We start from the raw sequence: 25,192 nt of genomic DNA, 5'->3' as shown, positions 1-25,192 counted from the left end.
ATTTGCACCTTTAGTACCAAAGCACATTCATCTCTAGGAGACAGAACACGTCTCCTTCCTGAGCGGTATGACGGCTGCGTGGTCCCATGGTGTTTATACTTGTGTACTATTGTTTATACAGATGAACGTGGTACCTTCAGGCATTTGGAAATTGCTCCCAAGGATGAACCAGACTTGTGGAGTTCTACAATTTTTCTGAGGTCTTGGCTGATTTCTTTTGATTTTCCCATGATGTCAAGCAAAGAGGCACTGAGTTTGAAGGTAGGCCTTGAAATACATCCACAGGTACACCTCCAATTGACTCAAATGATGTCAATTAGCCTATCAGAAGCTTCTAAAGCCATGACATCATTTTCTGGAATTTTCCAAGCTGTTTAAAGGCACAGTCAACTTAGTGTATGTAAACTTCTGACCCACTGGAATTGTGATACAGTGAATTAAAAGTGAAATAATCTGTCTGTAAACAATTGTTGGAAAAATGACTTGTGTCATGCACAAAGTTGATGTCCTAACCGACTTGCCAAAACTATACTTTGTTAACAAGAAATTTGTGAAGTGATTGAAAAAACGAGTTTTAATGACTTCAACCTAAGTGAATGTAAACTTCTGACTTCAACTGTAAGTACATGTAGGTAGAGTTATTAAAGTGACTGTGCATAGATAATAACAGAGAGTATCATCAGCGTAAAAGAGGGGGGGAGGGGGCAATGCAAAAAGTCTGGGTAACCATTTCATTAGATGTTCAGGAGTCTTATGGCTTCGGGGTAGAAGCTGTTTAGAAGCCTCTTGCACCTAGACTTGGCGCTCCGGTACCGCTTGCCATGCGGTTGCAGAGAGAACAGTTCATGACTAGGGTGGCTGGAGTCTTTGACATTTTTAGGGCCTTCCTCTGTTATAGAGGTCCTGGATGGCAGGAAGCTTGGCCCCAGTGATGTACTGGGCCGTACACACTACCCTCTGTACCAGGCAGTGATGCAACCAGTCAGGATGCTCTCGATGGTGCAGCTGTATAACCTTTTGAGGATCTGAGGACCCATGCCAAATCGTCTCCTGAGGGGAATTGGTTTTGTCGTGCCCTCTTCACGACTGTCTATGTGTGCTTGGACCATGTTAGTCAGTGATGTGGACACCAATGAACTTGAAGCTCTCAACACAATAGGATATAGAGAATAAAATTATGAAATGTGTTTTGTCAAGTAGGTTTATTCTTATTTAAAAGTAATAAACACATACCCACTCAGTTGAGCAAACTATTTAAAAATACAATAATCAATGAATTGATAGTGGGAAATAAATATGTTATTTCAATAATCCAATCATTGTTGAAAGGTAGAAATACATGGTGCATAATGCTATTGGGAGCTGGGGGGAAAAAAAATATTTTCCTAAGAGGAACTACAATCCCCAAACCCCCTTGTTTAAAGCCGACCGTAAACAGAAAGCGGAAACAATAGAGAACCGCAAACACACACCCTTGTCTTGGCGATCTACTCGGGGAAATAAAATACCTTTACCTTTTAAGCAATACTATTAAAGTAGACATCTAAGAAAATACCAAGTCGACGAGTACTTAGGGGCATTTGACTAAGTTGGTCACCATGGCGCTGAAAAGAATACAGAAGGTAAGATGGTTAGCTAGCATTGTGGCTAGCGGTGCCAGGCTAGCTAGCTGACTAACGTTAGCATCAGTCATCTATCGGAAGTTATTGTTTGTTAATGTTACGCTAACTAGATAATTGGTTCATTTCAAAACTAATCCTAACCACGTAGCTAGCTATCGAGCTAGACTTCACACATACGAGGAGGCTAGTTAACAATTAATTAACACGGCCCACCATCTTAATGTTTAACATGACATGATATCGTGGTATGGCACCACGTCTGAACTAGATTGTAATTTTCTTTGTCAGCCATTCAACCCCTCTCCAGGACACAGCTATTCATGCTAAATACACTTATTTAGGTGCAGCACCTGTTCATAATGATAACTAGCTAGGCTAATTTGACTTGAGGTTGTAGCTAAGGCAGGGCATTATGAAGTAGGCCCATCATCACCACAGTCAAATATATCTACGAATAAAGCTATGACTAGGGACATGTTAAGAAACCCAGCTTTTTCGTGGATGTAAAATGTATCTGACCTAGTCCTCAAAGACAACTTTCAGTTTCATGTGTAACCCATAACACTACTTGTCTGACTTGTTTTGTCCCCTAGGAGCTTCATGACCTGCAGAGGGACCCGCCAGCACAGTGCTCTGCTGGACCCGTGGGAGAGGACTGTAAGTTTAGGACTCTGAGGGTAATGTAGTCTATATCCGCTGAAGGGGAGAGGGACTAGGGCTGGTTGTATAGGCCCTACCTAGAGGGACTAGGGCTGGTTGTATAGGCCCTACCTAGAGGGACTAGGGCTGGTTGTATAGGCCCTACCTAGAGGGACTAGGGCTGGTTGTATAGGCCCTACCTAGAGGGACTAGGGCTGGTTGTATAGGCCCTACCTGGAGGGACTAGGGCTGGTTGTATAGGCCCTACCTGGAGGGACTGGGGCTGGTTGTATAGGTCCTACCTGGAGGGACTGGGGCTGGTTGTATATGCCCTACCTGGAGGGACTGGGGCTGGTTGTATAGGCCCTACCTAGAGGGACTGGGGCTGGTTGTATAGGCCCTACCTAGAGGGACTGGGGCTGGTTGTATAGGCCCTACCTAGAGGGACTGGGGCTGGTTGTATAGGCCCTACCTGGAGGGACTGGGGCTGGTTGTATAGGCCCTACCTGGAGGGACTGGGGCTGGTTGCCCCAGTCCCTACCTGGAGGGACTGGGGCTGGTTGTATAGGCCCTACCCGGAGGGACTGGGGCTGGTTGTATAGGTCCTACCTGGAGGGACTGGGGCTGGTTGTATAGGCCCTACCTGGAGGGACTGGGGCTGGTTGTATAGGCCCTACCTAGAGGGACTGGGGCTGGTTGTATAGGCCCTACCTAGAGGGACTGGGGCTGGTTGTATAGGCCCTACCTAGAGGGACTGGGGCTGGTTGTATAGGCCCTACCTGGAGGGACTGGGGCTGGTTGTATAGGCCCTACCCGGAGGGACTGGGGCTGGTTGTATAGGCCCTACCCGGAGGGGCTGGTTGTATAGGCCCTACCCGGAGGGACTGGGGCTGGTTGTATAGGCCCTACCCGGAGGGACTGGGGCTGGTTGTATAGGCCCTACCTGGAGGGACTAGGGCTGGTTGTATAGGCCCTACCTGGAGGGACTAGGGCTGGTTGTATAGGCCCTACCTAGAGGGACTAGGGCTGGTTGTATAGGCCCTACCTAGAGGGACTAGGGCTGGTTGTATAGGCCCTACCTAGAGGGACTAGGGCTGGTTCTATAGGCCCTACCTAGAGGGACTAGGGCTGGTTGTATAGGCCCTACCTGGTGAAGTGATGCTCTATAGGCCTAATACATGTTCTCTTTCTATATTCCAGTGTTCCATTGGCAAGCAACAATAATGGGGCCAGTGAGTATGACTTCAAAAGGATGTGTGTGGTTTAATGATTGCAACATGGGTCATCTGAACAATAAGTATGAATGGGTATTGAAATAATTTTATTGTACATTTTTATCATTTATAACAATGTATATCTGTTCCTGTTATTCCTAGGGTGATAGTCCATACCAAAGTGGGGTCTTCTTTCTCACAATCCACTTCCCCACCGACTATCCCTTCAAGCCACCAAAGGTAAGAATTGATTTGTTATGGAAGTCATTACATCGTTAAACTGTTGCTAAGGAACGGTCCTTCATGGATAAATTGAACATAAACACATGTCCATCTTTCTACAGGTAGCATGGTCCTCGTGGATAAACTGAACATAAACACATGTCCATCTTTCTACAGGTAGCGTTCACAACGAAGATTTATCATCCGAACATCAACAGTAACGGCAGCATTTGCTTGGACATCTTGCGATCCCAGTGGTCTCCAGCATTGACTGTATCAAAAGGTGAGAGAATTGGGTTAGTACTTTACTACACATGCTGCCACAATGTAGCTGGCTAACTGGTAGAAATGACACACCTGGTTCCATTACATTTACAACTTAGTCATTTAGCAGACGCTTTTATCCTTTTAATTTTTTTTTTTTTCCTGTGCTGGCCCCCCGTGGGAATTGAACCCACAACCCTGGTGTTGCAAACACCATGCTCTACCAACTGAGCTACAGGGAAGGCTGTAGCTCAGCCCTGGTCCCTTCCATGTTAAAACATTGTTCCATCCATTTCCATCCAACACTTGTAGAATGTTCTATTACAACCCTCCTATAACTTTAACCTGATCATTAAATCACAATATTACAACCCTCCTGTAACTTTAACCTGATCGTTTAAATCACAATATTACAACCCTCCTGTAACTTTAACCTGACCGGTTAAATCACAATATCACAACCCTCCTGTAACTTTAACCTGACCGGTTAAATCACAATATCACAACCCTCCTGTAACTTTAACCTGACCGGTTAAATCACAATATCACAGCCCTCCTGTAACTTTAACCTGACCGGTTAAATCACAATATCACAGCCCTCCTGTAACTTTAACCTGACCGGTTAAATCACAATATCACAGCCCTCCTGTAACTTTAACCTGACCGGTTAAATCACAATATCACAGCCCTCCTGTAACTTTAACCTGACCGGTTAAATCACAATATCACAGCCCTCCTGTAACTTTAACCTGACCGGTTAAATCACAATATCACAGCCCTCCTGTAACTTTAACCTGACCGGTTAAATCACAATATCACAGCCCTCCTGTAACTTTAACCTGACCGGTTAAATCACAATATCACAGCCCTCCTGTAACTTTAACCTGACCGGTTAAATCACAATATCACAGCCCTCCTGTAACTTTAACCTGACCGGTTAAATCACAATATCACAGCCCTCCTGTAACTTTAACCTGACCGGTTAAATCACAATATCACAGCCCTCCTGTAACTTTAACCTGACCGGTTAAATCACAATATCACAGCCCTCCTGTAACTTTAACCTGACCGGTTAAATCACAATGAACGATCTCACTGATTGTGAATAGAATGTGAAATGTCGATGACCATTTAAGATGAACTTCATCTGTTGCTTCATCTGTTTCCCAGTTCTTTTGTCCATATGTTCGTTGCTTTGTGACCCGAACCCAGACGACCCCCTAGTTCCAGACATAGCACAGATCTACAAACTAGACAAAGAGAAGTGAGTATATTGTTACTGTGTGAAGGGCCTATTTCTCCAATGAGCTATTGGAACCAAATGCTTTGAATATCAAATCAAAATCAAATGTATTTATATAGCCCTTCTTACATCAGCTGATATCTCAAAGTGCTGTACAGAAACCCAGCCTAAAACCGGTGTAGAAGCACGGTGGCTAGGAAAAACTCCCTAGAAAGGCAAAAACCTAGAAAGGAACCTAGAGAGGAACCAGGCTATGAGGGGTGGCCAGTCCTCTTCTGACTGTGCCGGGTGGTGATTATAACAGAACATGGCCAAGATGTTTACATTTACATTTACATTACATTTAAGTCATTTAGCAGACGCTCTTATCCAGAGCGACTTACAAATTGGTGCATTCACCTTATGATATCCAGTGGAACAACCACTTTACAATAATGCATCTAAATCTTTTAAGGGGGAGGGGGGGGGTTAGAAGGATTACTTTATCCTATCCCAGGTATTCCTTAAAGAGGTGGGGTTTCAGGTGTCTCCGGAAGGTGGTGATTGACTCCGCTGTCCTGGCGTCGTGAGGGAGCTTGTTCCACCATTGGGGTGCCAGAGCAGCGAACAGTTTTGACTGGGCTGAGCGGGAACTGTGCTTCCTCAGAGGTAGGGGGGCCAGCAGGCCAGAGGTGGATGAACGCAGTGCCCTTGTTTGGGTGTAGGGCCTGATCAGAGCCTGAAGGTATGGAGGTGCCGTTCCCCTCACAGCTCCGTAGGCAAGCACCATGGTCTTATAGCGGATGCGAGCTTCAACTGGAAGCCAGTGGAGAGAGCGGAGGAGCGGGGTGACGTGAGAGAACTTGGGAAGGTTGAACACCAGACGGGCTGCGGCGTTCTGGATGAGTTAGGGGTTTAATGGCACAGGCAGGGAGCCCAGCCAACAGCGAGTTGCAGTAATCCAGACGGGAGATGACAAGTGCCTGGATTAGGACCTGCGCCGCTTCCTGTGTGATGCAGGGTCGTACTCTGCGAATGTTGTAGAGCATGAACCTACAGGATCGGGTCACCGCCTTGATGTTAGTGGAGAACGACAGGGTGTTGTCCAGGATCACGCCAACGTTCTTAGCACTCTGGGAGGAGGACACAAGGGAGTTGTCAACCGTGATGGCGAGATCATGGAACGGGCAGTCCTTCCCCGGGAGGAAGAGCAGCTCCGTCTTGCCGAGGTTCAGCTTGAGGTGGTGATCCGTCATCCACACTGATATGTCTGACAGACATGCAGAGATGCGATTCGCCGCCTGGTTATCAGAAGGGGGAAAGGAGAAGATTAATTGTGTGTCGTCTGCATAGCAATGATAGGAGAGACCATGTGAGGATATGACAGAGCCAAGTGACTTGGTGTATAGCGAGAATAGGAGAGGGCCTAGAACAGAGCCCTGGGGGACACCAGTGGTGAGAGCGCGTGGTGCGGAGACAGATTCTCGCCACGCCACCTGGTAGGAGCAACTTGTCAGGTAGGACGCAATCCAAGCGTGGGCCGCGCCGGAGATGCCCAACTCGGAGAGGGTGGAGAGGAGGATCTGATGGTTCACAGTATCAAAGGCAGCAGATAGATCTAGAAGGATGAGAGGAGAGAGAGTTAGCTTTAGCAGTGCGGAGAGCCTCCGTGACACAGAGAAGAGCAGTCTCAGTTGAATGACCAGTCTTGAAACCTGACTGATTAGGATCAAGAAGGTCTTTCTGAGAGAGATAGCAGGAGAGCTGGCCAAGGACGGCACGTTCAAGAATTTTGGAGAGAAAAGAAAGAAGGGATACTGGTCTGTAGTTGTTGACATCGGAGGGATCGAGTGTAGGTTTTTTCAGAAGGGTTGCAACTCTCGCTCTCTTGAAGACGGAAGGGACGTAGCCAGCGGTCAAGGATGAGTTGATGAGCGAGGTGAGGTAGGGGAGAAGGTCTCCGGAAATGGTCTGGAGAAGAGAGGAGGGGATAGGGTCAAGTGGGCAGGTTGTTGGGCGGCCGGCCGTCACAAGACGCGAGATTTCATCTGGAGAGAGAGGGGAGAAAGAGGTCAAAGCACAGGGTAGGGCAGTGTGAGCAGGACCAGCGGTGTCGTTTGACTTAGCAAACGAGGATCGGATATCGTCAACCTTCTTTTCAAAATGGTTGACGAAGTCATCCGCAGAGAGGGAGGAGGATTCAGGAGGGAGGAGAAGGTAGCAAAGAGCTTCCTAGGGTAAGAGGCAGATGCTTGGAATTTAGAGTGGTAGAAAGTGGCTTTAGCAGCAGAGACAGAAGAGGAGAATGTAGAGAGGAGGGAGTGAAAGGATGCCAGGTCCGCAGGGAGGCGAGTTTTCCTCCATTTCCACTCGGCTGCCCGGAGCCCTGTTCTGTGAGCTAGCAGTGAGTAGTCGAGCCACGGCGCAGGAGGGGAGGACCGAGCCGGCCTGGAGGATAGGGGACAGAGAAAATCAAAGGATGCAGAAAGGGAGGAGAGGAGGGTTGAGGAGGCAGAATCAGGAGATAGGTTGGAGAAGGTTTGAGTAGAGGGAAGAGATGATAGGATGGAAGAGGAGATAGTAGTGGGAGAGAGAGAGCGAAGGTTGGGACGGCGCAATACCATCCGAGTAGGGGCAGAGTGAGAAGTGTTGGATGAGAGCGAGAGGGAAAAGGATACAAGGTAGTGGTCGGAGATTTGGAGGGGAGTTGCAATGAGATTAGTGGAAGAACAACATCTAGTAAAGATGAGGTCAAGCGTATTGCCTGCCTTGTGAGTAGGGGGGGAAGGTGAGAGGGTGAGGTCAAAAGAGGAGAGGAGTGGAAAGAAGGAGGCAGAGAGGAATGAGTCAAAGGTAGACGTGGGGAGGTTAAAGTCACCCAGAACTGTGAGAGGTGAGCCATCCTCAGGAAAGGAACTTATCAAGGCGTCAAGCTCATTGATGAACTCTCCAAGGGAACCTGGAGGGCGATAAATGATAAGGATGTTAAGCTTGAAAGGGCTGGTAACTGTAACAGCATGGAATTCAAATGAGGAGATAGACAGATGGGTCAGGGGAGAAAGAGAGAATGTCCACTTGGGAGAGATGAGGATTCCAGTGCCACCACCCCGCTGGCTCGATGCTCTAGGGGTATGCGAGAACACGTGGGCAGACGAGGAGAGAGCAGTAGGAGTAGCAGTGTTATCTGTGGTAATCCATGTTTCCGTCAGCGCCAGGAAGTCTAGGGACTGGAGGGTAGCTTAGGCTGAGATGAACTCAGCCTTGTTGGCCGCAGACCGGCAGTTCCAGAGGCTGCCGGAGACCTGGAACTCCACGTGGGTCGTGCGCGCTGGGACCACCAGGTTAGAGTGGCAGCGGCCACGCGGTGTGAAGCGTTTGTATGGCCTGTGCAGAGGGGAGAGAACAGGGATAGACAGACACATAGTTGACAAGCTACAGAAGTGTTGTTTCTTGTATTATTGTCTCTTGTGTCTTTAGAGAACTGTTTCACTTTGATATCCTTTTTCTTCTGTCCTGATTTTCTCTTTTCTTCTGTTAACTAGATATTCTTTGTTGTTCTTCGTTAGCTAGCTCGCTTCTTCCAAAAGAGTCCCTAGCAACTGCTTAGCAACTGGTAAACAATTCAGCTAGCTAAGATAACTACAATTTTATGAAAAATAGTTAAAAAATAGTTATTTTTCAAAAGCCTATCTTTGTTTGTTGCTTGTTTTTTCTCCTATTCAGTCTTGCAGTTTTCTTTTGCTTTTTTCCGATGTACTTCACTCTAAATTTCAATATTTGTAGGAGCTCATTTTTCAGCTGCTGCTGCTCCACTGCCTGTAACTCAGGCCCTGTTATGTTCAAATGTTCATAAAGGACCAGCATGGTCAAATAATAATAATCACAGTAGTTGTCGAGGGTGCAACAAGTCGGCACCTCAAGAGTAAATGTCAGTTGGCTTTTCATAGCCGATCATTCAGAGTATCTCTACCGCTCCTGCTGTCTCTAGAGAGTTGAAAACAGCAGGTCTGGGACAGGTAGCACGTCCGGTGGACAGGTCAGGGTTCCACAGCCGCAGGCAGAACAGTTGAAACTGGAGCAGCAGCACGGCCAGGTGGACTGGGGACAGCAAGGAGTCATCATGCCAGGTAGTCCTGAGGCATGGTCCTAGGGCTCAGGTCCTCCGAAAGAGCGAATTAGAGAGAGCATACTTAAATTCACACAGGACACCGGATAAGACAGGAGAAATACTCCAGATATAACAGACTGACCCTAGCCCCCCGACACATAAACTACTGCAGCATAAATACTGGAGGCTGAGACGGGAGGGGTCAGGAGACACTGTGGCCCCATCCGATGAAACCCCCGGACAGGGCCAAACAGGCAGGATATAACCCCACCCACTTTGCCAAAGCATAGCCCCCACACCACTAGAGGGATATCTTCAACCACCAACTTACCATCCTGAGACAAGGCCGAGTATAGCCCACAAAGAGGACTTATTTAGATGGTTGCAGTATATTTCAACATTCTATAGCAAATCAACAGAGATGACACTTAAACTTTGTTTCATGTTATTTCTGTCTTTGTTATTGTGAGATAACCGTATTTATTTTGTTTCCAGATACAACAGACTAGCAAGAGATTGGACCCAGAAGTATGCAATGTAAAGGCCCTCCTGAAGATTTTTTTTTAAAGTCACAAAACACTGTACATTCTGGTAATAGAAAGTAAACTTAGGTGATATGGAACACATTGTACTGTCAACATTTATCATGTGAACCCATGAACTATAGATGATTTTGTGTTTACAGGGGGTATACACTGCACATATGTACATTAAGGGTGACATAGGGTGACAGATATGGGGAACAACAACTGTACATTGTTGTTATCCCTACTTCCTGGTTTTGGGAACATTTGTTTCTCGTCTCATGAATGGAAGAGGAAGTCATTAGAATACTGTAGCCCACGGTTACATTCAGAATACTGTTGCCTGCTGTTCCAGTCATCAGAATACTGTAGCCTGCTGTTCCAGTCATCAGAATACTGTAGCCTGCTGTTCCAGTCATCAGAATACTGTGTCCTACTGCTACAGTACAACATACTCATGGCTCTGTTGACTGTCACCCATAAAGAGGGAAATTGAGGAATCAAACCAATTTTACTGTTTTTTTATTTTTATTTTATTGTATCAAACTATTCTGGAACTACTTTAGTTGTTTTAGCATTAAGTCAGAACTTGTAACATTAAAACATTGAAATACATACTCTGCAAATAACAGTGATTTAGGGTCTTCAATTATGGCTTATGCTGTTTAGCACTTTTGTATAATTAATAAAGAATTGTACACTTTTTATTAATGTTCATGTGTTCTAATTCACTGCTGTTGAAAGCATGGGAAATTGTCCTGAGGTAAGCATGAGTTCGTTTTATTATGGGTTAAATATTCCACTGGTTTAAAGGCTCAACATGTTCAGTGGAGTGAATGATGCTCACAGTGAGTTGAGTTGTAAATGCTGACTCCTGAAAGGCACTCCCAGGGAAATGAGTGCAGGCCACTGGATGGAGATTCAGATGGTTACTCTTCTGATCCAACAAAGTGTGATGGGGGCATGCCTGCCCCTGTTATTTGGTATGGCCAAGGGGCATCAGGCTGTCTTACAAAAAGTGTGATGGGGGCATGCCTGCCCCTGTTATTTGGTATGGCCAAGGGGCATCAGGCTGTCTTACAGAAAGTGTGATGGGGGCATGCCTGCCCCTGTTATTTGGTATGGCCAAGGGACATCAGGCTGTCTTACAGAAAGTGTGATGGGGGGCATGCCTGCCCCTGTTATTTGGTATGGCCAAGGGGCATCAGGCTGTCTTACACCAGTAGCTGATTGTTTACACCTCCATTGATTAAAGACAGTACTGTGCAGCCGTCTTCATCGACCTGGCCAAGGCTTTTGACTCTGTCAATCACCGTATTCTTATCGGCAGACTCAACAACCTTGGTTTCTCTAATGACTGCCTCGCCTGGTTCACTAACTACTTCTCAGAGTTCAGTGTGTCAAATCGGAGGGCCTGTTGTCCGGACCTTTGGCAGTCTATGTGGGTGCCACAGGGTTCAATTCTTGAGCCGACTCTTTTCTCTGTATACATCAATGATGTCGCTCTTGCTGCGGGTGATTGTTTGATCCACCTCTACGCAGACGACACCATTCTGTATACTTCCGGCCCTTCTTTGGACACTGTTAACAAACCTCCAGACGAGCTTCAACGCCATACAACTCTCCTTCCGTGGCCTCCAACTGCTCTTAAATACAAGTAAAACGAAATGCATGCTCTTCAACCGATCGCTGCCCGCACGTCCAGCATCACTACTCTGGATGGTTCTTAGAATTTTATTTATTTCACCTTTATTTAACCAGGTAGGCTAGTTGAGAACAAGTTGTCATTTACAACTGCGACCTACAACTGTGAATATGTGGACAACTATAAATACCTAGGTGTCTGGCTAGACTGTAAACTCTCCTTCCAGACTCACATTAAGCATCTCCAATACAAAGTTAAATCTAGAATCGGCTTCCTATTTCGCAACGAAGCCTCCTTCACTCATGCTGCCAAACATACCCTCGTTAAACTGACTATCCTATCGATCCTCGACTTCGGCGATGTCATTTACAAAATAGCTTCCAACACTCAGCGAACTGGGTGCAGTCTATCATAGTGCCATCCGTTTTTGTTTTTGTTTTTGTGCTCTTTTGCACACCAGTATTTCTACTTGCACATCCTCATCTGCACATATATCACTCCAGTGTAAATTGCTAAATTGTAATTACTTCGCCACTATTGACCTATTTATTGCCTTCATTTCCACACACTATACAGATTTGTCTACTGTGTTAGTGACTGAGTTTGTTGATGTGTAACTCTGTGTTGTTGTTTTTGTCGCACTGCTTTGCTTTATCTTGGCCAGGTCGCAATTGTAAATGAGAACTTGTTCTCAACTGGCCTACCTGGTTAAATAAAGGTGAAATAAAATAAAATTAAAATTAAAATTGTACAACTAATGCAATGAAACCCATGGGTCAAGAACGCAGTAATTATAAGTTGTATAAATGAAACCCATAGGTCAAGAACGCAAAAATATATAATTTATATAAATGAAATCCATGTGTCAAGAACACGGTAATTTATTGGAGTAATTCTAAAGTCACTTGATTATTTATTGGTCACATTTTTTTTATTCAATTGGTTGACGCTCCCATTTGTCGTGAATGTGCTGCGGTGAATGTTAAACTACGTCAACACCGCCATGACCTTATCCCACAATGCAGCGGGATGGTGAAGGCGCGTTATCGGTGCATGGCGGGGGGCAAACGGACAGGACTGAATTCGGTAGCTAATAAACACCGAGGAGGTTGTGAGCCAGTCAGTCAGTCCCGTTGTTGTCTCTGTCAGCTCTGACCGTCTAGTGTTTTCAACCAGACATGGCGCCTTTCGGTCTGTTGTTTTCTGGCCTTTTGAAAAAGTCATTGAGTCTTTTCTCCGACGCTTCCAGTCTGATAAGGTAACATAAGGAGCAAAACGTCCCGTTGTCTAGATAGATAGATAGGTAGGTAGTTAGTGAACCACCCTGTACAATTTCTCATTGGTATTTTAGCTGTTTGGACATCCATAAAGCCAATTCTGCAAAGGAATTGCTGTATTTCCATCTATCACGGCAGTATTAGTTTAATTAGAGCCGAGTTAGTTAGCTAGCTAGGGTTAGCTAACGTTAGCTTGACTGGCACTGACTGGTGGCCAAGGACATGTTTTATTTAGTAAAATGTTAACCTTTATTAAAAATAGGTAAGTCAGTTAAGAACTTATTATTATTATTTACAATGACGGCAAAAGGCATCTTGTTCGGACGGGGGCTGGGATTTGAAATAAAAAAATCTAGGACAAAACACAACATAACAAGAGATACCACAACACTACATAAAGAGAGACCTAAGACAACATGGCAGCAGCACAAAACATGGTAAAACATTACTGGGCTCAGACAACAGCACAAAGGGCAAGAAGGTAGTAACAACAATACACCACACAAAGCAGCCATAACTGTCAGTACGTGTCCATGATTGAGTCTTTGAATGAAGAGATGGAGATAAAACTGTCCAGTTTGAGTGTTTGAATGAAGAGATGGAGATAAAACCGTCCAGTTTGAGTGTTTGTTGCAGCTCGTTCCAGTCACTAGTTGCAGCGAACTGAAAAGCGGAGCGACCCAGGGATGTGTGTGCTTTGGGGACCTTTAACAGAATGTGACTGGCAGAACGGGTGTTGTATGTGGAGGATGAGGGCTGCAGTAGGTATCTCAGATAGGGGGGAGTGAACGGGTGTTGTATGGGGAGGATGAGGGCTGCAGTAGATATCTCAGATAGGGGGGAGTGAACGGGTGTTGTATGTGGAGGATGAGGGCTGCAGTAGGTGTCTCAGATAAGGGGGAGTGAACGGGTGCTGTATGTGGAGGATAAGAGCTGCAGTAGGTGTCTCAGAAATGGGGGAGTGAACAGGTGCTGTATGTGGAGGACGAGGGCTGCAGTAGATATCTCAGATAGGGGGGAGTGAACGGGTGCTGTATGTGGAGGATGAGGGCTGCAGTAGATATCTCAGATAGGAGGGAGTGAACGGGTGTTGTATGGGGAGGATGAGGGCTGCAGTAGGTGTCTGTGTGTGACTGACCACATTGCTTAGATTTGGGTAAACTAGCCATCTAGGAACGATAAAACATGTTGACCTTCTACATTTACATTTACATTTAAGTCATTTAGCAGACGCTCTTATCCAGAGCGACTTACAAAATGGTGCATTCACCTTATGATATCCAGTGGAACAACCACTTTACAATAGTGCATCTAAATCTTTTAAGGGGGGGGGGGGGGGTTAGAAGGATTACTTTATCCTATCCTAGGTATTCCTTAAAGAGGTGGGGTTTCAGGTGTCTCCGGAAGGTGGTGATTGACTCCGCTGTCCTGGCGTCGTGAGGGAGCTTGTTCCACCATTGGGGTGCCAGAGCAGCGAACAGTTTTGACTGGGCTGAGCGGGAACTGTGCTTCCTCAGAGGTAGGGGGGCCAGCAGGCCAGTGGTGGATGAACGCAGTGCCCTTGTTTGGGTGTAGGGCCTGATCAGAGCCTGAAGGTATGGAGGTGCCGTTCCCTTCACAGCTCCGTAGGCAATCACCATGGTCTTGTAGCGGATGCGAGCTTCAACTGGAAGCCAGTGGAGAGAGCGGAGGAGCGGGGTGACGTGAGAGAACTTGGGAAGGTTGAACACCAGACGGGCTGCGGCGTTCTGGATGAGTTGTAGGGGTTTAATGGCACAGGCAGGGAGCCCAGCCAACAGCGAGTTGCAGTAATCCAGACGGGAGATGACAAGTGCCTGGATTAGGACCTGCGCCGCTTCCTGTGTGAGGCAGGGTCGTACTCTGCGAATGTTGTAGAGCATGAACCTACAGGATCGGGTCACCGCCTTGATGTTAGTGGAGAACGACAGGGTGTTGTCCAGGATCACGCCAAGGTTCTTAGCACTCTGGGAGGAGGACACAAGGGAGTTGTCAACCGTGATGGCGAGATCATGGAAGGGGCAGTCCTTCCCCGGGAGGAAGAGCAGCTCCGTCTTGCCGAGGTTCAGCTTGAGCTGGTGATCCGTCATCCACACTGATATGTCTGACAGACATGCAGAGATGCGATTCGCCGCCTGGTTATCAGAAGGGGGAAAGGAGAAGATTAATTGTGTGTCGTCTGCATAGCAATGATAGGAGAGACCATGTGAGGATATGACAGAGCCAAGTGACTTGGTGTATAGCGAGAATAGGAGAGGGCCTAGAACAGAGCCCTGGGGGACACCAGTGGTGAGAGCGCATGGTGCGGAGACAGATTCTCGCCACGCCACCTGGTAGGAGCGACCTGTCAGGTAGGACGCAATCCAAGCGTGGGCCGCGCCGGAGATGCCCAACTCGGAGAGGGTGGAGAGGAGGATCTGATGGATCTTCTGAATGTAGTGTTGGATTATTGTAGAGATTAGTCATATAAAAGAACTACCAGTTGGTCAATAGCTTCTACCCCCAGACCATCAGGCTGTTGAATAGCCACCACTCGTCATTGTTAGTATCTATATAGTATTATTCAGTTTTATAAGTATCATTTTGTGTTGTTTTGCTTTGTCCTGTGTCGTTGGATTTCGGTGCTCAAGAATTTCACTCTAACCTGTAATTATGTCTACAACTCTGAACATGTGACTATTAAACTCTCAAATCTAACTATGTATTGATGTGGTTGATTATCTATCTAGATATAGCCTACATTGGTCATATTAACATATTCAAATTGCATAGGACAAGCTTTATGGTGATATGAGGTGGATGAATGATGGTGTGTGTACGGTTAGAGCTACCCCATTCATAGTGGTGTGTTGAAGGGTTAGGGATACCCCATTCATAGTGGTGTGTTGAAGGGTTAGGGCTACCCTGTTCATAGTGGTGTGTTGAAAGGTTAGAGCTACCCCATTCATAGTGGTGTGTTGGAGGGTTAGAGCTACCCCATTCATACTGGTGTGTTGAAGGGTTAGGGATACCCCATTCATAGTGGTGTGTTGAAGGGTTAGGGCTACCCTGTTAATAGTGGTGTGTTGAAGGGTAAGTTAGGGCTACCTCGTTCATAGTGGTGTGTTGAAGGGTAAGTTAGGGCTACCTCGTTCATAGTGGTGTGTTGAAGGGTAAGTTAGGGCTACCTCGTTCATAGTGGTGTGTTGGAGGGTTAGGGCTACCTCGTTCATAGTGGTGTGTTGGAGGGTTAGGGCTACCTCATTCATAGTGGTGTGTTGAAGGGTAAGTTAGGGCTACCCTATTCATAGTGGTGTGTTGAAGGGTTAGGGCTACCCCATTCATAGTGGTGTGTTGGAGGGTCAGGGCTACCTCGTTCATAGTGGTGTGTTGAAGGGTTAGGGCTACCCCGTTCATAGTGGTGTGTTGAAGGGTTAGGTCTACCTCATTCATAGTGGTGTGTTGAAGGGTAAGGACTACCCCATTCATAGTGGTGTGTTGAAGGGTAAGGGCTACCCCATTCATAGTGGTGTGTTGAAGGGTAAGTTAGGGCTACCCCATTCATAGTGGTGTGTTGAAGGGTAAGTTAGGGCTACCCTATTCATAGTGGTGTGTTGGAGGGTCAGGGCTACCCCGTTCATAGTGGTGTGTTGGAAGGTTAGGGCTACCTCATTCATAGTGGTGTGTTGAAGGGCTAATGTATTGTGGTGTGTAGTAGGGATAATGTATTGCGGTGTGTAGTAGGGCTAATGTATTGTGGTGTGTAGTAGGGCTAATGTATTGTGGTGTGTAGTAGGGCTAATGTATTGTGGTGTGTTGTAGGGATAATGTATTGTGGTGTGTAGTAGGGATAATGTATTGTGGTGTGTAGTAGGGATAATGTATTGTGGTGTGTAGTAGGGATAATGTATTGTGGTGTGTTGTAGGGATAATGTATTGATGTGTTGTAGGGATAATGTATTGTGGCGTGCAGCGGGGATAATGTATTGTGGCGTGCAGCAGGGATAATGTATTGTGGCGTGTTGTAGGGATAATGTATTGTGGCGTGCAGCGGGGATAATGTATTGTGTTGTGGGGATCATGTATTGTGGTGTGTTGTAGGGCTAATGTATTGTGGTGTGTAGTAGGGATAATGTATTGTGGTGTGTAGTAGGAGTAATGTATTGTGGTGTGTTGTAGGAATAATGTATTGTGGTGTGTTTTAGGGATCATGTATTGTGGCGTGTAGCAGGGCTAATGTATTGTGGCGTGTTGTAGGGATAATGTATTGTGGCGGGTTGTAGGGATAATGTATTGTGGCGCGCTGTAGGGATAATGCATTGTGGCGTGCTGTAGGGATAATGCATTGTGGCGTGTTGTAGGGATAATGTATTGATGTGTTGTAGGGATAATGTATTGTGGCGTGCAGCGGGGATAATGTATTGTGGCGTGCAGCGGGGATAATGTATTGTGGCGTGCAGCGGGGATAATGTATTGTGTTGTGGGGATCATGTATTGTGGTGTGTTGTAGGGCTAATGTATTGTGGTGTGTAGTAGGGATAATGTATTGTGGTGTGTTGTAGGAGTAATGTATTGTGGTGTGTTGTAGGAGTAATGTATTGTGGTGTGTTGTAGGAGTAATGTATTGTGGTGTGTTGTAGGAGTAATGTATTGTGGTGTGTTGTAGGAGTAATGTATTGTGGTGTGTTGTACGGCTAATGTATTGTGGTTTGATGTAGAGATAATGTATTGTGGTGTGTTGTAGAGATAATGTATTGTGGTGTGTTGTAGGGATAATGTATTGTGGTGTGTTGTAGGGTCGTCAATGTAATCCCAGCTGTAAAGAGTTTCACCACCAGTGCCGGCGCTCCCCCTAAGAGGCCCCTGAACGGATACATGAGATTTGTGAAACAGCAACAACCTCTCGTTGTCAGGGAGTATCCAGGTGACTGGTGTTAGAATGTATTGTATCTCTACAATTTCACTCATTCCTTTATCTTCACACATCACTGAGTTCATGTTGATGTGAGTTTCAGATGTCAAAGCTGTCGATGTGATAAGGAAGATTGCACACCAGTGGAGAACTCTGACAGCAGACCAGAAACAGGTAGGTTGTCTTGATTCAGTAGTGACACCTTGGACAGCAAGGCCCCCCCCCCAGACCCTGACACCTTGGACAGCAAGGCCCCCCCCCCAGACCCTGACACCTTGGACAGCGAGGCCCCCCCCCAGACCCTGACACCTTGGACAGCGAGGCCCCCCCCAGACCCTGACATCTTGGACAGCGAGCCCCCCCCCCCCCCAGACCCTGACACCTTGGACAGCCAGGCCCCCCAGACCCTGACACCTTGGACAGCCAGGCCCCCCCAGACCCTGACACCTTGGACAGCCAGGCCCCCCCAGACCCTGACACCTTGGACAGCAAGGCCCCCCCAGACCCTGACACCTTGGACAGCAAGGCCCCCCCAGACCCTGACACCTTGGACAGCAAGGCCCCCCCCCCAGACCCTGACACCTTGGACTGCAAGGCCCCCCCCCCCAGACCCTGACACCTTGGACAGTGAGGCCCCCCCCCCCCCAGACCATGACACCTTGGACAGTGAGGCCCCCCCCCCAGACCCTGACACCTTGGACAGCAAGGCCCCGCCCCCCCAGACCCTGACACCTTGGACAGCAAGGCCCCCCCCAGACCCTGACACCTTGGACAGCAAGGCCCCGCCCCCCCAGACCCTGACACCTTGGACAGCAAGGCCCCGCCCCCCCAGACCCTGACACCTTGGACAGCAAGGCCCAGACCCTGACACCTTGGACAGCAAGGCCCAGACCCTGACACCTTGGACAGCAAGGCCCAGACCCTGACACCTTGGACAGCAAGGCCCAGACCCTGACACCTTGGACAGCGAGGCCCCCCCCCCCCCCCCGACCCCTTGGACAGCGAGGCCCCCCCCCCCCGACCCCTTGGACAGCGAGGCCCCCCCCCCAGACCCTGACACCTTGGACAGTGAGGCCCCCCCGACCCTGACACCTTGGACAGCGAGGCCCCCAGACCCTGACACCTTGGACAGCAAGGCCCCCCCCCAGACCCTGTCTCCTTGGGTGACGGAGAATACATTTGACACTTCTGTAGTCCATGTTTGCACCTTCCGTCAGAGAAGACTACACAGACTGTCATGCGTCTACTTCCTACCAACATGGATCTACTTGGCGGTGTAGTTAAATAACTGAAAATAGGCTGTTTGACTTATAGCCCACCTGAAAAGACATATCAATGTTGTTGTAATGTGGACAGACTTGTGTGGTTAATTAGCTAAATACACGTTGACTTTTCCCCACAGCCTTTTCAACAGTTGTCAGTGGTTGCCAGGGAGCAGTTTAAGGTGGACATGCAGAGGTACCAGTCACAGCTTACACCTGCACAGGCTGCTGCTCTGAAACAGGAGAGGAGACGGAGGCTGGCCAAGAGGAAAGCCATCAGGAGGAAGAGGGTGAGCGTAGCTCATTGATCTTCATAGTGATGTGCTGTGGACACTATTTGGCATGACAGGCCCCTCCTAGTGAATGTAATGGCATACTACTAAGGCCTTGTGTTAGTAGTGGTGTGTTCTGATGTTGTGCCACTGAAATGATCCTGGTGACTCATCTGACTTGACCACCGTCTTCCACTTTTAGGAGTTGAACAGTCTGGGCAAACCCAAACGTCCCCGGTCGTCCTTTAACATCTTCATGGCAGAACACTTTGAGGAGTCCAAAGGGACGACCACGCAGGTTAGTACTGAGGAGTCCAGAGGGACGACCACGCTGGTTAGTACTGAGGAGTCCAGAGGGATGACCACGCAGGTTAGTACTGAGGAGTCCAGAGGGACGACCACGCGGGTTAGTGCTGAGGAGTCCAGAGGGACGACCACGCTGGTTAGTACTGAGGAGTCCAGAGGGACGACCACGCGGGTTAGTGCTGAGGGGTCCAGGGGGACGACCACGCGGGTTAGTGCTGAGGGGTCCAGGGGGACGACCACGCGGGTTAGTGCTGAGGGGTCCAGGGGGACGACCACGCGGGTTAGTGCTGAGGGGTCCAGGGGGACGACCACGCGGGTTAGTGCTGAGGAGTCCAGGGGGACGACCACGCGGGTTAGTGCTGAGGACAATATGTTTAAAAAGTGAAAGGGCCGGAATACTTTCCGAAGGCGCTGGATAACACTGTTACCTGTTATAATGCTGCTATAACACTGTCACCTTTTTTCCCCTCAGGGCAAGATGAAGATGCTGCGGGAGGACTGGACCAAACTGTCAACCTCACAGCAACAAGTAGGTGGAATGAAGTGTTTGATATATAGTGCATTCGTAACGTTTTCATCAAGGATCTCTCTGTAGTTTCCTCCGTTCATCTTTGCCTCGATCCTGACTGCTGCCACCACCATGCTTCACCGTAGTGATGGTGCCAGGTTTCCTCCAGATGTGACGCTTGGCATTTAGGCCAAATAGTTCAATCATGGTTTCATCAGACTGGAGAATCTTGTTTCTCATGGTCTGAGAGTCCTTTAGGTGCCTTTTGGCAAACTCCAAGCGGGCTGTCATGTGCCTTTTACTGAGGAGTGGCTTCCGTCTGGCCACTCTACCATAAAAGCCTGATTGGTGGAGTGCTGCAGAGATGGTTGTCCATCTGGAAGGTTCTCTCATCTCCAGAGAGGAACTCTAGAGCTCTGTCAGAGAGACCATCATCTGACCAAGGCCATTCTCCCCCGATTGCTCAGTTTAGATGTAGTTATATACATATGGTGGTGGTGGTATAGATGTAGTTATATAAATATGGTGGTGGTGGTGGTGGTATAGATGTAGTTATATACATATGGTGGTGGTATAGATGTAGTTATATACATATGGTGGTGGTGGTGGTGGTGGTATAGATGTAGCTATATACATATGGTGGTGGTATAGATGTAGTTATATACATATGGTGGTGGTATAGATGTAGTTATATACATATGGTGGTGGTGGTGGTGGTATAGATGTAGTTATATACATATGGTGGTGGTGGTGGTATAGATGTAGTTATATACATATGGTGGTGGTATAGATGTAGTTATATACATATGGTGGTGGTATAGATGTAGTTATATACATATGGTGGTGGTATAGATGTAGTTATATACATATAGTGGTGGTGGTGGTATAGATGTAGTTATATACATATGGTGGTGGTGGTGGTGGTATAGATGTAGTTATATACATGTGGTGGTGGTGGTGGTATAGATATATACATATGGTGGTGGTGGTGGTATAGATGTAGTTATATACATATGGTGGTGGTATAGATGTAGTTATATACATATGGTGGTGGTGGTGGTGGTATAGATGTAGTTATATACATATGGTGGTGGTGGTATAGATGTAGTTATATACATATGGTGGTGGTGGTATAGATGTAGTTATATACATATGGTGGGGGTGGTGGTATAGATGTAGTTATATACATATGGTGGTGGTGGTATAGATGTAGTTATACATATGATGGAGTGTCTCTCATCCTCCTCCCTGTCCTTTGGGATGTCCTCAACCCGTGAGGTTTTCAACTGTTCCATATCTTTTGAATGTTTTATAATTGCCCTGACAGAGCTCAGTGGTATATTCAATCGTTTGTGGATCTTCTTGTATCCATTACCAGATTTATGAAGGTCTATGACCATCTGTCTCTTGAACTGCCAGTTCTTTTGTTTTCTTCATGGTGTTGGATGACAAAGAGATATTGCATGCGTGTTACCTCATTTTTATACCCTCGTGAAACAGGAAGTGATGTAATGGCTCAATTAAGATCCTTAAGACTTAAGTGGAATGTAATTCCTGGTTTATTTTTGGTAGATGTTATTTCAGGTCTACATGACTAACTGACTGATGTTTCAGGTCTACATGACTAACTGACTGATGTTTCAGGTCTACATGACTAACTGACTCTGATGTCTCAGGTCTACGTGACTAACTGACTGATGTTTCAGGTCTACATGACTGACTCTGATGTTTCAGGTCTACGTGACTAACTGACTGTGTGCTCTGCAGGTCTACGTGACTAACTGACTTTGATGTTTCAGGTCTACGTGACTAACTGACTCTGATGTTACAGGTCTAGGTGACTAACTGACTGATGTTTCAGGTCTACGTGACTAACTGACTCCGATGTTTCAGGTCTACGTGACTAACTTACTCCGATGTTTCAGGTCTACGTGACTGACTCCGATGTTTCAGGTCTACATGACTGACTCCGATGTTTCAGGTCTACATGACTGACTCTGATGTTTCAGGTCTACATGACTGACTGATGTTTCAGGTCTACGTGACTAACTGACTGATGTTTCAGGTCTACGTGACTAACTGACTGTGTGCTCTGCAGGTCTACGTGACTGACTCTGATGTTTCAGGTCTACATGACTAACTGACTAAGTTTCAGGTCTACGTGACTAACTGACTAAGTTTCAGGTCTACGTGACTAACTGACTAAGTTTCAGGTCTACGTGACTAACTGACTAAGTTTCAGGTCTACGTGACTAACTGACTAAGTTTCAGGTCTACGTGACTAACTGACTAAGTTTCAGGTCTACGTGACTAACTGACTAAGTTTCAGGTCTACGTGACTAACTGACTAAGTTTCAGGTCTACGTGACTAACTGACTAAGTTTCAGGTCTACGTGACTAACTGACTCCGATGTTTCAGGTCTACGTGACTAACTGACTCCGATGTTTCAGGTCTACGTGACTAACTGACTCCGATGTTTCAGGTCTACATGACTGACTCTGATGTTTCAGGTCTACATGACTGACTAAGTTTCAGGTCTACATGACTGACTAAGTTTCAGGTCTACGTGACTAACTGACTCTGATGTTTCAGGTCTACGTGACTAACTGACTCTGATGTTTCAGGTCTACGTGACTAACTGACTCTGATGTTTCAGGTCTACGTGACTAACTGACTCTGATGTTTCAGGTCTACGTGACTAACTGACTCTGATGTTTCAGGTCTACGTGACTAACTGACTGATGTTTCAGGTCTACGTGACTAACTGACTCTGTTTCAGGTCTACGTGACTAACTGACTCTGTGCTCTGCAGGTCTACGTGACTAACTGACTTTGATGTTTCAGGTCTACATGACTAACTGACTTTGATGTTTCAGGTCTACGTGACTGACTGACACTGTTTCAGGTCTACGTGACTAACTGACACTGTTTCAGGTCTACGTGACTAACTGACTCTGATGTTTCAGGTCTACGTGACTAACTGACTCTGATGTTTCAGGTCTACGTGACTAACTGACTCTGATGTTTCAGGTCTACGTGACTAACTGACTCTGATGTTTCAGGTCTACGTGACTAACTGACTCTGATGTTTCAGGTCTACGTGACTAACTGACTCTGATGTTTCAGGTCTACGTGACTAACTGACTCTGATGTTTCAGGTCTACGTGACTAACTGACTCTGATGTTTCAGGTCTACGTGACTAACTGACTCTGATGTTTCAGGTCTACGTGACTAACTGACTCTGATGTTTCAGGTCTACGTGACTAACTGACTCTGATGTTTCAGGTCTACGTGACTAACTGACTCTGATGTTTCAGGTCTACGTGACTAACTGACTCTGATGTTTCAGGTCTACGTGACTAACTGACTCTGATGTTTCAGGTCTACGTGACTAACTGACTCTGATGTTTCAGGTCTACGTGACTAACTGACTCTGATGTTTCAGGTCTACGTGACTAACTGACTCTGATGTTTCAGGTCTACGTGACTAACTGACTGATGTTTCAGGTCTACGTGACTAACTGACTCTGATGTTTCAGGTCTACGTGACTAACTGACTCTGATGTTTCAGGTCTACGTGACTAACTGACTCTGATGTTTCAGGTCTACGTGACTGACTCTGTTTCAGGTCTACGTGACTAACTGACTCTGATGTTTCAGGTCTACGTGACTGACTCTGTTTCAGGTCTACGTGACTGACTCTGTTTTAGGTCTACGTGACTGACTCTGTTTCAGGTCTACGTGACTAACTGACTCTGATGTTTCAGGTCTACGTGACTGACTCTGTTTCAGGTCTACGTGACTAACTGACTCTGATGTTTCAGGTCTACGTGACTAACTGACTCTGTTTCAGGTCTACATGACTGACTGACTGATGTATCAGGTCTACGTGACTAACTGACTCTCTGTGCTCTGCAGGTCTACGTGACTAACTGACTCTCTGTGCTCTGCAGGTCTACGTGACTGACTCTCTGTGCTCTGCAGGTCTACGTGCAGCTGGCGGAGGATGATAAGGTGCGCTATAAGAATGAGATGAAGTCCTGGGAGGAACACATGATGGATATCGGACGGGAGGACCTGATCAGACGGAAAGAGACCCACAAGGATAAAACGGCTACTAAAGGAGGCAAACAGAAATCCAAAGTGAAAGTGGTGAAGACTAAATCTGTAGGAGCTACGACAGCGAGGAGCGGGAAAAAGGCCTGAGTTGTTCTGGAGAAGAAGGGTGCTGTTATAAAGGAAAGTTACCGTCCCAAATAAAATGTATTTTGTTTATCAGTTGTTCATAGTCTCATCAATGCTCCTAAACGCCTCAAACTGTGAAAGAACCTTCATCCGTCTGGGAAAGATCTTGAGACATTCTCAACTGACCGTCAGAATGAGAATTCACTGTGAACTATCATAAAGCAGTGCTCTTTCTAGTAGGAAAAGATGAATTATGTCGAAGTTAAGTTCCTGTCACCAGGGCCACGTTCTGTATATACTGTCTCAGGCTAGTCTATACTAGATATAGTCTTTGTTAAGATAATTGCCGGCTGAGTGTTGACATACCAGTTACTTTGTTTGTCGACTATTAGTTTTTACCTGCGTAAAAAGTTGCCTCATGTTTTGTATCTAATCTTTATTAACCTCTCCAGCGTCCCATCCCGTATGCGGGATCAAAATCCAGGGAAAACTCCTAGCGACATTAGCATAACGAAATTTAATATATATATTTTTTCAAATATAGGACTGTCTCATATCGTTTTATAGATACACCTCTCCTGAATCGACCCACGTCGTCCGATTTCAAAAAGGTTTTACAGGAAAAGCAAATCATTAGATTATGTTAGAGGAGTCCATCGTAAAAGCAGCAACATAGCCATTTTCCGACCAACCACATGCATCACAAATAACCAAAAAAACAGCTAAATGCAGCACTAACCTTTTACAAACTTCATCAGATGACACACCTAGGACATCATGTTACACAATGCATGCATTCTTTTGTTCAATAAAGTTCATATTTATAAAAAGAAAACAGCATTTTACATCGGCATCTGACGTTGACTAACTATTTTACGGTCAAATGCATCCAGGGAAACAGTGCTACAATTTACTGAATTACTATTCGAAAACATTTTTAAAATGTAATATTGTCATTCTAAGATTTATAGATGAATATCTCTTGAAAGCACCTGTCATACCAGATTTAAA

At 46.5% G+C, this 25,192-nt stretch overlaps 2 protein-coding genes across 3 annotated transcripts; both read left to right on the top strand.

Annotated features, from left to right (window-relative positions):
* Positions 1-1,426: 1,426 nt before the first annotated feature.
* LOC106560770 (ubiquitin-conjugating enzyme E2 D4) lies at positions 1,427-10,520 on the top strand. The gene is made up of 7 exons (XM_045712889.2): positions 1,427-1,622; positions 2,216-2,279; positions 3,462-3,493; positions 3,638-3,715; positions 3,875-3,980; positions 5,132-5,225; positions 9,787-10,520. The coding sequence occupies exons 1-7, from the start codon at positions 1,599-1,601 to the stop codon at positions 9,830-9,832; spliced, it is 444 nt and encodes a 147-aa protein (XP_045568845.1). The 5' UTR covers positions 1,427-1,598; the 3' UTR covers positions 9,833-10,520.
* A 1,953-nt stretch (positions 10,521-12,473) lies between these two features.
* Positions 12,474-24,271, top strand: LOC106591283 (transcription factor A, mitochondrial). 2 transcript variants are annotated; one of them, XM_045712887.2, is made up of 7 exons: positions 12,474-12,718; positions 17,531-17,658; positions 17,750-17,820; positions 19,049-19,198; positions 19,383-19,478; positions 19,959-20,015; positions 23,981-24,271. In XM_045712887.2, the coding sequence occupies exons 1-7, from the start codon at positions 12,639-12,641 to the stop codon at positions 24,200-24,202; spliced, it is 804 nt and encodes a 267-aa protein (XP_045568843.1). In that variant the 5' UTR covers positions 12,474-12,638; the 3' UTR covers positions 24,203-24,271. The 2 variants fall into 2 exon arrangements, with proteins under 2 accessions (XP_045568843.1, XP_045568844.1); XM_045712888.2 differs by having other exon boundaries at positions 23,950-24,271.
* Positions 24,272-25,192: the final 921 nt, after the last annotated feature.

The sequence above is a fragment of the Salmo salar genome, chromosome 01 (genome assembly GCF_965601325.2).
Source record: "Salmo salar chromosome 01, fSalSal1, whole genome shotgun sequence".
Classification (NCBI taxonomy): Eukaryota; Metazoa; Chordata; class Actinopteri; order Salmoniformes; family Salmonidae; genus Salmo; species Salmo salar.
Note: the sequence above shows the minus strand (reverse complement) of the source record. Positions and strands in the feature narration are given on the sequence as shown.